The following is a 14040-nucleotide window of genomic DNA, read 5'->3' as shown; positions in this document are numbered from 1 at the left end:
ACAAAGTCAACACACAGCCAAAGATAACCAACATCAGAAATATCGATAGTGACTATTAATCAACAGGTGAGGTAGCACTAATTCTGTCCCTCTGTTTTTTGATGAGAGACAGATCCGGATTCCAAGCAGCATTTAAACAAAATCCACCATCTCTGTTTATAAGGTTGCTTGATAGTTTGATTTCAACAGCTTCCTTAATAACACTATCCCAATAGCTGGGCGTGCAAGCCAGAATCCCCGTGTTGTATTCCATAGGTTGACCGGTGTCAAGGCAATGTTCTGCAGTAGCGGATTTGCTCGGCTGTTGTAAGCATGTGTGACGCTTATGTTCAATACACTGGTCTTCCACAGTCCTGATTGTCTGACCAATAAATAACATGCCACAACGGCAAGGAATAAGATAGACACCAGCCTTACGCAAACCAAGATCATCTTTTATGGACGCCAACAGGGCCATAATCTTAAAAGGTGGTTGAAAACCACAATATGGCCATTCCTATTGGAAATACTTCCTGCGTAAGGCAAAAGGGCTGTAGACTTGGGTGCCACTTCGTTGCTATCATCACTCACATGTTGCACAGAAGGCTGATAGCGCAATGCACGATTGATCTGCCTCTCACTATAACCATTCTGATGAAAGGTGACTTTGAGATGTGATAGCTCAGCTGCCAAACTTTCAGGGTCTGAATAATGTGGGCCCTGTGAACCAAGGTACGAAGTACTCCTTCACACTGAGCTGGATGGTGACAACTATCAGCTCACAGATACAAGTCAGTGTGAGTAGGCTTCCTATTAACAGAATGTCCCAGTGTACCATGTCTTCTATCTGACCAACACATCGAGGGAGGGAAGGCATCCATTGTTTTCCATCCTCATAGTGACCTGAATATTCGGGTGGATTGAATTCAGGTGTTCCAAAACCCGGTTTAAATTCTCACTACCATGAGGCCAAACAACAAAAGTATCGTCTACATATCTGAAAAAACATGCAGGTTTCAAGGTCGCTGACTCCAATGCACGTTCCTCAAAGTCATCCATAAACAAATTGGCCACACTAGGTGACAACGGGTTTCCCATTGCAACTCCATCAGTCTGTTCATAGTACTGACCATTGGATAAAAAGTAAGTGGAAGTCAACACATGTTAAAATGAATTTGTTAACTCGACACCAAACTTAACCTCAATTAGTTGCAACAAATCAGAGAGGAATGCGAGTGAAAAGAGAAACCACATCAAAACTGACTAAAATATCAGAGTCATTCAAACGCAATCCCTCCAATCAACGTAAGAAACCTGTAGAGTTCACATCTCGAAGACACCTTTCGTCAGAATGGTTATATTGAGAGCCAGATCAAACGTGTGATGCGCTATCAGCCTTCTGTGCAACAGGTGAGTGACAATAGCAACGACATGGCACCTAAGTCTATAGCCCTTTTGCCTTACGCAGGAAGCATTTCCAATAGGATTGGCTGTATTTTGCCAAAATATGATGTGAAATATGTTGTTTGACCACCTTCTAAGATTATGGCCCTGTTGGCGTTCGTAAAAGATGATCTTGGTTTGCGTAAGGCTGGTGTCTATCGTATTCCCTTGCAGTTGTGGCATGTCGTATATTGGTCAGACAATCAGGACTGTGGAAGACCAGTGTATTGAACATAAGCGTCACACACGCTTACAACAGCCGAGCAAATCCGCTATTGCAGAACATTGCCTTGACACCGGTCATCCTGTGGAATACAACACGGGGATTCTGGCTTGCACGCCCAACTATTGGGATAGTGTTATTAAGGAAGCTGTCGAAATCAAACTATCAAGCAACCTTATAAACAGAGTTGGTGGATTTTGTTTAAATGCTGCTTGGAATCCGGATCTGTCTCTCATCAAAAAACAGAGGGACAGAATTAGTGCTACCTCACCTGTTGATTAATAGTCACTATCGATATTTCTGATGTTGGTTATATTTGATTGTGTGTTGACTCTGCGGGTACTTGTTCTGTGTTTGGTATCTTCCTTGTTTCTCCTCTGTGAATGGAGGTATTAAATTCCCTTGCACATTGCTTCCTCCTTGCAGTTGTGCCTTGAGAATGGCAGGGTGTGCTCCTGTCTAAATATCAGCGGTGGTCGACGACATCACCCGGCAGCAAACCCGTAAGTTATTTGAACATTCAATTCGCCGGGAAAAGTTAAGGTCTTTCCATATGGTTTGCAAGATGTATGAGACAGACCAAATATCCTCAGACTTCAAGAAACATCTAATAATTGCAATTTCAAAGAAACCTGTTGCTGACAGGTGTGAAAATTGCAGAACTATCAGTTTAATAAGTCATTGTTACAAAATACTAACATGAATTCTTTACAGAAGAGTGGAAAAACTGGTGGAAGCTGACCTCGGGGAAAAGCAGTTTTGATTTCTGAGAGATGTAGGAACGTGCGAGGCAGTACTGACCCTACGACTTATCTTACAACATAGATCAAGGAAAGGCAAACCTGCATTTATAGCATTTGTAGACTGAGAGAAAGCTTTTGACAATGTTGACTGGAATACTCTCTTTGAAATTCAGGAGGTGGCAGGGGTAAAATACAGGGAGCAAAGGGCTATTGACAACTTGTGTAGAAACCAGACAGCAGTTATGTTGAGGAGCATTAAAGGGAAACAGTGGTTGAGAGGAAGTGAAACGGGGTTGTAGCCAATCCCCTACATTATTCAGTCTGTACACTGAGCAAGCTGTAAAGGAAACCAAAGAAATATTTGGAGTTGGAATTAAAGTTCAGGGAGAAGAGATAAAAATCTTGAGGTTTGCTGATGACGTAGTTGTGTCAGAGACAGCAAAAGACTTGGAAGAGCAGTTGAACAGAATGGGTAGCGACTTGAAAGGAAGGTGTAAGATGAACACCTACAAAATCAAGACAAGGATAATGGAATGTAGTCGAATTAAATCAGGTGACGCTGAGGCAATTTGATTATGAAATAAGACACTTAAAGGAGTAGATGAGTTATGCTGTTCAGGCAGCAAAGTAACTGATGATGCCCAAAGTAGAGAGGATATAAAATGTAAACTGGCAATGGAAAGAAAAACATTTCTGAAGAATAGAAATTTGTTTACATCAAATACAGATTTGAGTGTTAGGAAGTCATTTCTGAAAGTATTTTTATGGAGTGTACCCATGTGCAGAAGTGAAACATGGATGATAAACAGTTCAGACAAGAAGAGCTTTTGAAATGTGGCACTAGAGAAGAATGCTGAAGATTAGATGGGTATATCACGTATCTAATGATATGGTACTGAATAGAATTGGGGAGACAAGAAATTTGTCGGATAACTTGACTAAAAGGAGGGGTTGGCTGGTAAGACGCATTCTGAGACATCAAGGGATCACTAATCTAGTATTGAAGGGAAGTGTGGGAGGTAAAAATCATAGATGAGGCCAAGAGATGACGACTGTAAGCAGATAGAGAAGGCTGTAGATTGCACTAGTTATTCAGAAATGAAGCCACTTGCACAGGCTAGAGCAGCATGGAGAGCTGCATCAGACAAATCTTTGGACTGAAGACCCAACTACTCCTACTCCTCCTCCTCCTCCTCCTCCTCCTACTACTACTACTACTATATAAAGCCAAGTAGTTGTTTAATGTTGTTACCAAAGATCTCAAAAGTTTCGACCAATTTACTTGGGCGTGAAGCATGAAATATTAATTTATTACTTCTTTACTGCTAACTGTATTTGTTATACATTTTTCGGACAGTATTCATGTATAGCACTGGATGTGCCAGCAAAATTATATCTTTGTGCAACACACAGTTCAGTAGATACATTGTCATAAACGTTGAGCTGCATCAAAATGAAACTGCTGGGCAAAATTTGCTAGAGATATGTGTATAAATGAGTGTGAAATATGTTAAATATATGTGAAATATATTTGGCATGTGCGCATTCAGACAAAGCCATGGATGTGAAAACGTCATCCTAAACCCTGGAATGATTTCAACGAAATTTGGTACACATATTAGTTACGATCTGGAAAGAAATACTGTAAGGGTAAGTACCACTAGCTCCTATTAGGATCAGGAGATGGGCAGACAGAAGGGGGAAGGAGAATATGAGCACAGGTTGGAGGGGGAGGAGGAGATGGAGTAGAAGGGGGGGGGGGGGGAGTTTGGAATGTATATCCAATTCCTCCATATATAGGATGAGTCAAAAAGGACTTTTAAACTTTGGGATGATAATACAAATTTATTGAGATAACTTACAGAATCAGTAGATGTCATTTTGTTGCAAACACCCTCAAGTTTGATTCACGTACTGCATCAGTACCCCATTCCACCACCAGGAGTGCCAGCGAAGTGCACAGTTAAAATCGCTACTTTCACTGGTGCAGAGCATGCTCACTTTTTGTTTTGGTTTCATGAAATGAACTCTGCAACAACTGTTTGGCATAAATTTTGCACTCAATATGCTAAAGAACATCCAAGCAGGCCTACAATTTCCTCTTGGTACAAGAACTTTGTTGAGATGGGTTGTTCATTGCCACATGATAAATCACCTTCAGTCCACAAAAATCAATGCGATGTGCATCTCACGAGACTTGCATTCCACAAAAGACTGTTTGGTGAGTACTCGTAGATGTTTACACTTGTAACCATACAGATTCACAATGGCACAACACATTAGTGATGCAGATCAGTTTGCTCATGGGGAATTCTGTGCGGAAATGTTTCATTGGATAGAGGTCGATAAGGGCATGGTGAACACCCATAGCTGCAGAATGTGGGGCAATGAAAACCCACGTGCAACCCTGGAACACAATCATGACAGCCCCAAAGTTCAAAATGGTTCAAATGGCTCTGAGCACTATGGGACTTAACAGCTGTGGTCATCAGTCCCCTAGAACTTAGAACTACTTAAACCTAACTAACCTAAGGACATCACACACATCCATGCCCGAGGCAGGATTCGAACCTGCAACCGTAGCAGTCGCGCGGTTCCGGACTGCGCGCCTAGAACCGCGAGACCACCGCGGCCGGCACAGCCCCAAAGTTAATGTGTTTTGTGCCGTTAGCAAACTGAAAGTGTACGGCCCTCATTTCTTCATGGTGAAAACTGTCATTGGTATTGTGTATCTGTATATGCTTGAAATTCTTTTTATTTCACGGAACAATGATGATAACAGAGATGGGATGGTTTACTACCAGCAAGTTGGTGCACCGCCTCATTTCCTCACAGAAGTTCAAGGTTTCCTTGATAATTGCTTCCCAGGTTGGTGGATTGATTGTGAAGGGCCAATCGCTTGGCCACCTCACTTCCTAGACATGACAACAATGGAATTCTTTCTCAGGGGTTTCATTAAAGACCATGTGTATGTTCCTCCCCTACTAAACAGTTTAGCTGTCCTGAAAAATCAAATCAATTCTACCATTGCACAAGTTATGCCTGATTTTCTGCAATGACTGAGCAAAGAAATTGATTACTGGTGGGATGTTTGCCACATCACAAATGGTATTCACATTAAACCAACTTAACACTTTTATGTGAAACTTGAGGTTATTTGCTACAAAATGACACATCTACCAATTCTGTAAGTTATCTCAATAAATTTCTATATCATTACAAAGTTGTAAAAGTCCGTCTTTACTCACCCCGTATTTAGCAGTTGCGAAGCATTCCCAGGCTTGCTAGTTACTAATAAATCTGTTGTTGTTGTTGTCGTCGTCGTCGTCGTCGTCTTCAGTCCTAAGACTGGTTTGATGCAGCTCCCCATGCTACTCTGTCCTGTGCAAGCTTCTTCATCTCTCAGTACCTACTGCAACCTACAACCTTCTGAATGTGCTTAGTGTATTCATTTCTTGCTCTCCCTCTACGATTTTTACCCTCCACACCGCCCTCCAATACTAAACTGGTGATCCCTTGATGCCTCAGAACATGTCCTACCAACCGATCCCTTCTTCTAGTCAAGTTGTGCCACAAACTCCTCTTCTCCCCAATTCTATTCAATACCTCCCTATTAGTTATGCGATCTACCCATGTAATCTTCAGTATTCTTCTATAGCACCACATACTAATACATCTAACACAACTAATGCACCAATGTGCTATACTAGGTGCTATTAAACTCCAAAATCTATTTTACACAGTTTCTCAACCATTGATTGCTCATAATAATCTACATTCAAATAATATATAAGCAACACATTGGAGACCAAGCCCAAGCATAGCTCTGGCCACAGTACTGTATTAAAAAGATGGTGCCCGAGTATATTGCTCAGGTCACAATTTTCTCGGTGTGCAAACAACCTGTCACTTGAAGACTGGACTCTCTTCATATGGGAACAATGAATGGACATATTGCAACATGTTCCTTGGCAGCTGCTGCTTTCTGTTTTCAATTTTCTAGAATTATTTTGAAAGAAATCGTAGCGAACATAACTGCTGTGATGAATGGCTGAGTTGAGTCAATATGTGATCAAGTTGGTGTAATTGGTGCATGTGTTCATTAGGTTTCACAGTTTGCCATAATTCTGTTACAAATATGTCACTTTTGTAGAGTGATATAGGAATTTTGTAAACTCGAGAGGAAGAAATTGCTCAATAACTCACCTCACACTATGCTTTTTTGAAGGATAACTGTACTTTCTGTCATCATTATTTTGAAATTTGTAATCTATTAAAGAACTAAAGTAAATATGAAAACTAAATCTTGTAGCTTGGTCTCTTTAGGGTTTCATACCTCAGTCAGTGAAAACAAAATCCTCGTATGATCACTTTGTTGTTTGTCTGTCTGACCGTTAAGATCCCTTTTTCGTAGGAACAGGTCGATGTATCAACTTGAAATTTATGTCCTTTACTAATGTGTGATCACTTGCTGGTGTAAAACATTTAAGCTTCTACCTCAGTGCAATCAAAATAAAAGGCCATTTATGTCACATTTGGTATCTTGCCGGCATTGATAGTGATAACTGGCAAAAATTTGAAATTCTCGTTCCAGGTATGGATTAACTATCTTTATACATAATTACATATGTGCCAGTAACACTTTAAATAATGGCATAAATTGCCAGTTTTTTAGGCCTGACATTCTTCTAAGTGGGCGATCTCCAAAGTTTTAAGCACTCACCTCAAAAAATTCAGCAGGCATTTGGAATTGGCAGTGTGTTTGTTCCAGTATAGTGGTTTTCAATTCCCACTAGTAGTTACAATAAGTACACTGTTCACAAGGAAAACTGGTATTTTGGTTATGTCTCTAAGTTGTCTGAAAAGAGTTCTCAATGTAGCTGTTGTTTTATTCCCAATGTCATTAAAATTGAAACCTTCTTGCCACAGACATTAACTTCAACATTTGGTAGAAGTATTTCATCACTGACTGCTGTATTTTGACACAGCATATCTTCTCTAATGTCATCTCTATGTTCATATTTCATTGTTTGAATAGCATAAAATGACCTGTTACTTTGTTCCCTGTTTTTGAATGGGCCTGTTCCAAAACCTATTTTGTTTAATGCAAGTCTGTCCAAGATGCTGTGATCTTCATTTGAATGGCTACCAAATGGCACTTCAGTTTCCCTCCTATCAGCATGCATTTGCCAATAATCTCTTGTATAAACATTATGTCTTCATGTCAGTGGCAGTTAATTTTATTATGCCACTTTAGCTGGTTGGTATTACTTGGTCTTGTGGCCTCTGGATGTGGATAATGAGGGTTCCGATTAGCATATACATTGTGTAAAGTACCACAACCTCTTCTCTCACTGTCTAATGCTTCCAAATGGGTAATAGCTTGTAATAATTCATCAAAGGTGTTAAATATCCTTGATGCTAGACTTTCCCAGACATTCCAAGGAAGACGCTTTAAGATTACAGTTAAATCCACAACATTTATAGGGTCATCCAAGTACATATTATTCTCCCAATATTTCTAAAGAAAATGTTCCATGGAACCTTCACTTAAATTGTCATTGCTGAGCACAAATAATTTCTCCTTAATACTCCATTGTTTTCCCCTAGACCAATGCTGTTTCAAAGTCGACAAAAAGTAGTATCTTTCAGCAACACAGTTTTCACCATGTGTGGGCACAAGCACACATGTCACAGACAAATATCAATCTTATCTGCCTCAGTGGGAAGACACGAATAAGCAGCTTTAAATTGATTAACAAAATGAGACTGAATGAAGATGCTCATTCAGATCAAACTCTTTAAGTTGCCGATTGCTGGTAACATTGTCGATTATGATATTTGAATAGTGATTTCTGGTATAGCTCCCTCACACCTCTTCACCTATCAGGCTTCAGTCAGTATCAGTTTTACAATTTTGTCTGGCCCTTACGATTAGATCCAGCACTTTAACTGTACTTTCCAGATCAGAACAATGTTGTCTACTTTCCAGATCAGAACAATGTTGTCATAAATCAGAAACTAATTTAGCAACTGCATTTTCATTTTCTTTACATGACTTTTGTCTGTTATGAAAGGTATCCCGTAATTTTTAATTTATTTCAGGAATCTGATAACCCCTTGTTGCTCTGTGTTTAATAAACTTCTTGTTGCTGCAAGTTTAGTTAGGATTGAACCTCAATTAATGCAGATTTTATCTGCGTACATTGTTCCTTAATCTCTAGGGTAAAGTGAGAATGCTTTACATCCACTGGTTCTTGAAACTCACTTTTAAACTAGCAGACTGTTGCCTCCACTCCATAATGCATTCTCCATTTCCTTTAATTAACAGGTGTTTGCTTCTAGGTTACTGTTCAATCCGCTGGTGGTGTTACCTAATTTATTGTTCACTTGTTATAAGTACTAAAGAATTAGATAATTACTATAAATGTTTATAGAAGTATTCATTATAGCATCTGGAGTCAGAACACTGGAATTTGGATTTATGTTCTCCATTGTAATTGAATTTGAGGTTTCATTATTGTTACCTATTTCATGTACTGCATGCCCATTATCTGCTCTAATTTCTTGACTACTTTTGCCCTGTTCAACAAATTAACACATCCGTCTACCATTTTTGATACTGTTATTTCACATACACAAAGGCACAAAATCACAGAAATATTAAAATAGTTTATAGGTTATCCAACAAAGCCCACAGTTCCTACTTTTTCAGTCTATCCAACATTTTAACAGATGACGCTGCAATGCATTGCTGTAAATTGTAATTTACTCCCATCACAAAACATAACTACTTCATTAAAAACACAACACCCTTAGATGTTATCCTGATTCCCAGACTGAAAAGAGGCTTAAAAATGAATTATTTTGAGAATATTGAAAAAAAGAGATGAAATGAAAATGACATTGGGCAGTGGCATATCTTTGCATAACTACAGAAACTTCCTCTCTCATTGGGTGAAATGTTCAGACAAGTGCTTTAGGTTCACTGGATGCTGTTTTGATGGTGGTGGTGCAGTTCTGTAAAGTTTATGTGAAATATGAAATACGTAATTTAATTGTTCTCAAAGGAAAATTCTCATTTTTTTCATTCCCTTGTATTTTCACTGGTACTGGAAGTCAGGCTGCTATCATTTCAACAGTGAACCAAAGTTAATAACTTATTTTTGGAGTATTAAATGAAATCTTGGTTTTATTAGCTCTGTGTCTGGGGAAGCCACACAGTTAGTACACCGAAATCAGTAGAGCTAAATCGAATCATGACCTGTATATCATCAAAGATACTGGATATGTTCACACTATTATTGTTACTGGCAAAAGCATTTGTGACACTGCTGATGGTACAAAAGCAACTGTTACTGATTAACATCTGAAGGAATGAACTAACAACTGTGTGTTAATGATTTATTTTGCTCAAGAATCTAAGACACACTGATATCATGGGACACTGCCATAGCAACATACATATTAAAATTACAAAGGCCAGATGTGGAAATCTGACTTGAATAATGCTTCTTGGCCCTGCAAATCCAAGAGCATACAATCCAGACAACATTTTAAAAGATTATTGGTGTATAATGTAATCAACAATATAATAGTTCCACTTTTGGTATTTATGTATCTGATTCCCAGGGGTAAATTAATTTGCATAAGAAAAATGGCATTCAATTAGTGATGTGAAAAAACCTTCAAGAAGTTAATAGGTAAAACTTGTCAGCAATTAGAAGCCACAGTTGAGTGTAATTGTAAGCTCTCTCTCTCTCTCTCTCTCTCTCTCTCTCTCTCTCTGTCTCTCTCTCATTCTTGGGAACATTCAACTGCTTCACTTATTTCAGTGTTTTTATATTGTATTAATGTATTTATGTTAAACACAGTAAGCTAAATATGTTTATTAACTACATCAGCTAAACTTTGTGTAATATTTACATGAGAAACTGTGTGTGTGTTTACTGGAAATGACTAATCTATATATCACTGGGATCCTTACCTTCTGTTCATATGTCCTGCGAAGTTTGTTTTTGTGTTCTGCATGCCTGTATTGCTTTATTCCAGTCTTAATTATTTTCTCACCCATCAGTAAGATACAAACTGCAACACTAAGGCTTATGATGGCTCCTTTGGACACTTCCTGAGTTCACTTCTTTCTTGCCATTTAAATTGTTTGTTAATACTAATAAACTTTTGTCCGCTAAAACACACCGACTTTCAAAGAAATTACACTAAAATTGCTTATGCAGTAGGTATTTTTCAAATATTTTGGAAGATATCTTCAGTTAATTTTTGTAGTAGTGTTTAGTTAGAGCCAGCGTAAAAACAGGTTACCCAAGGAATATTTCGTGGAGCACCAAGTGTCAGTGAAACCTATTTCAGTTCTCATGAAAAACAAAATGATGCTTAAGTGTAATTTTTGTCCAACTGGTCTGATGTGGTGGTCATGTAAAAGATATTTATTCACAGTAACAGCAAAACACGAAGAATGTCAGTATTTCCAACAGTGTCAATAAATATTCTTAAATTGAATATCCCATTAGTTCAGTAAGAGGCTGCTCTATTAGTTGGACACTTATTTACATATTAAATAACATTTTGTTAGCAATGAAAATCAAAGGGTTATTTCATATCACACCAAACACCATGTGACTACCTCAAGAGAAATTTTTACTTGGGGTGATTCCACACACTCACCACAAAGACAAAATTTGAAGTATAGTTAAAACCACCAGCAGAAAGGCACCTGATGTTTCGGAGATTTGCCATGTAATGTCAATTTTATGTAAATTTTGCCTTTGACATAAGACAGACATGAATAAATATTACTTTTTAATATATAAAAAGCAGCTTCTTATTAAGTACAGAAACATATGCATGCTCAATCTCATAACAACACCAGGTATCTGCCAATGTTGCTCCTAGCCTTTCGAAACAAATTATCGTTTCCACCAGTTGTTGCAGAACAGAGGAAAGTACCTATACTGGAGTGTAGGTCACCTGGGGAAGAGAGGCACGAAATGGAGCCAAGAGTGAGCAACTAACTTGGTGTTCATCTATTCCTTACTCACAACAACTTGTAGTATTTACTTTGAGTAAAATTCGCCATATTTTCTTGCCTCCTCTTTACACTTGAACCATAGTGTGGTCCTGAAGGCAATTTTTAACACTCTTAATTAGTGCATGCCATAATTGAATGACACCTGGATAAACATTGAAATTAGCTTTCATGTTTCAAGTGGTTTAGTACTGCCTTCTAGCAGGGATACCTTTGCTAACATTACCATACATTATATCTTTCATATTTGTCTACACACTCCCTGCTGTACCCAAGTCACCCACCCAGCCTCCCCTTTTCTCTCCGTCTATTCAAGGCAATTCCCCTCCCATTGTCTTTTCAGTCTGCATATGTACCTTGTAGTTTCTTTCTGTTTCTTCAAACTTGCCACAGCCATGTGTCTTTCCTCGTTTCTCCAGAGCATTACTTGCCGTACCCCACTTACTCCAGTCACCCGCTTTCTTTAACCCTTCCTCCACACTAATGCGCTATCCCTCCACTTTCGTGTCACTCCTCATATCCACCTACTCCCACCTCCAACCAGCTAACCCCACTTTCAACCAACATGCACTTGCCACATGTAGTCAAACCTTTACACTTCCAACTAACTGTGTATCCCATTTCCAACCAATATGCCCCTGCCACCTTCAACCAATCCAACCTTCAACCAATCCATTTGTCCCTAACCACTTCTATCCATCTCTCCCACCACCCTAACTCTCCCTCACTCCCACCACCCTAACTCTCCCCCACACCCGCCACCCTACTAACTCTCTCCCACACCCGCTACCATAACTCTCCCACCCCACTACTCTCACAAGCCTTCTTCTTCACCCCGACCACTTGAACTAGCCTGTCCCCCCCCCCCCCCCACCACCACCACTTGCCCCAGCCCACTCTCAACCCTCCCCTCGCAAAAACCTGCTTCACACCTAATGCCCACTTGCACAAACCTGTCTCACCCTCCACTCTTGTGAAACTACTCCAAGGTTCCGTAGGGGTACACTGCTGGACACCCCTCACTGCTTCAGCCCCACCTTACTGCCATACATGTTTTGTGACTTCAACACTTCCTTACTGCCAAACCCATTCAACAATGGTCCCTTCTCTAGTTAGGCCGCCATACCCTTCCCTCCCATTTCTCCCTGTGACTCTCTCTCAACCAGCCTTGAGGCCTCCCACACCAAGTCACAATTTTCACAGCTTGCTCCCTCCTCGTCACTCCCCCCCCCTCTCCTCGTCACTCCCCCCCCTCTCCTCGTCGCTCCCCCCCTCTCCTCGTCGCTCCCCCCCCTCTCCTCGTCGCTCCCACCCTCTCCTCGTCGCTCCCCCCCTCTCCTCGTCGCTCCCCCCCTCTCCTCGTCGCTCCCCCCTCTCCTCGTCGCTCCCCCCCCTCTCCTCGTCCCGCTCCCCCCCTCCTCGTCTCCTCGTCCCTCTCCCCCCCCACCCCCCACCCCGTCTCCTCGTCCCTCTCCCCCCCCTACCCCCCGTCCCACTTTTTCTCGTAACACACCTCTCACATTTCCTATTTCTTCTGCCACTGACTTTGCTTCTTCCACTTTCTTTCCGTCTCCCCCTGTACTTTTCTGCATCGACACTCATTGTTAGTTGGTATTTATTGTCAATTGAATTGTCTGATTAAACTGTTGCTGGTGCCACAGGCTTGTGAAGGTTGTTGGTGTTGCTGTCATATCCTCCTGCCTACTCCTGACTGTGGGTACTATTGTCTGCTGCTTCTGGAGCCGGTGCCCTCTCTACAATGCCTGTCGCATCAACTACACACATGGCACCAGTATAGCATATGGTGTGTTTTTGGTTACTGCTTCAAAATTAACATTTACTTTATGTTGTGATTAATTCCTTTTGGGATTTGGCAGTATTGTTTCTTATGTATTAAGTTTTAATTCAGAGTGACATATTGTGGTGTTTATAAAATCACAGTTATTTCCAATTTGGTTTCCTTGCTATAATTAACCTTTCTCCTTCTGTCTTTGCAGCCAAAGATGATGATGTAGCAAATGGAATAATGCCTCCAGAAGAAAAAAGCAATCAGCATCACTATACACCAAATGCTGTAAACATCAAACAATTTGAAAATGTCTAGATCTCAGTGATTAATGTTTTAAAGTTCCTAGTTGGTAATATGCAGATTTTTTTATTTTTATTCTTTTTTTGTCTTGGTGTTGCACAGAAGTTGCCTGTAAGATACTTACAGGCCCTTGCAAATGACCACAATGATATTATAGTAATTTGAATGCATGAGAGAGATTCACTTCTGAACCAAAGAAAAATCAAAAAACACTGCATAGTCTGTATAATAGCATTTATAACTAATTTATAACTATGTACAACTTTGGCAGCAGTGGCATTATTTTTGTGTGTTTTAAAGTGGTATAATTTTAGGAAGCAATTCTATTCTAGACACCTTACAAGAAATACTGTAATGGTATAATTATGCTTGAGCATTAGATGGGTGTGGCATGCTGAACACACACTGGATAATGTCCACAAATGTCAGTGACATGTATATGTGAATTCTGTTTCTGTGAGTGGTAGACTGATTGCTTATAGTAGGACCGCACAGACAGTTTGAAGTTTGGTAGCTC

The 14040-nt window shown here is 40.0% G+C and overlaps 1 protein-coding gene across 1 annotated transcript in view; it reads left to right on the top strand.

The window, feature by feature from the left end:
* LOC126471562 (uncharacterized) overlaps window positions 1–13795 on the top strand; it is a 50350-nt gene extending 36555 nt beyond the window's left edge. Inside the window, exons 3-4 of the mRNA XM_050099791.1 lie at window positions 13096–13238; window positions 13432–13795. Coding sequence (XP_049955748.1) covers window positions 13096–13238; window positions 13432–13538 — 250 coding nt within the window. The 3' untranslated portion in view covers window positions 13539–13795. The remainder of the gene's footprint in view (window positions 1–13095; window positions 13239–13431) is intronic.
* Window positions 13796–14040: the final 245 nt, after the last annotated feature.

Source organism: Schistocerca serialis, chromosome 3 (assembly GCF_023864345.2).
Source record: "Schistocerca serialis cubense isolate TAMUIC-IGC-003099 chromosome 3, iqSchSeri2.2, whole genome shotgun sequence".
Lineage (NCBI taxonomy): Eukaryota > Metazoa > Arthropoda > Insecta > Orthoptera > Acrididae > Schistocerca > Schistocerca serialis.
This window is presented reverse-complemented; position numbering and strand designations above follow the sequence as displayed.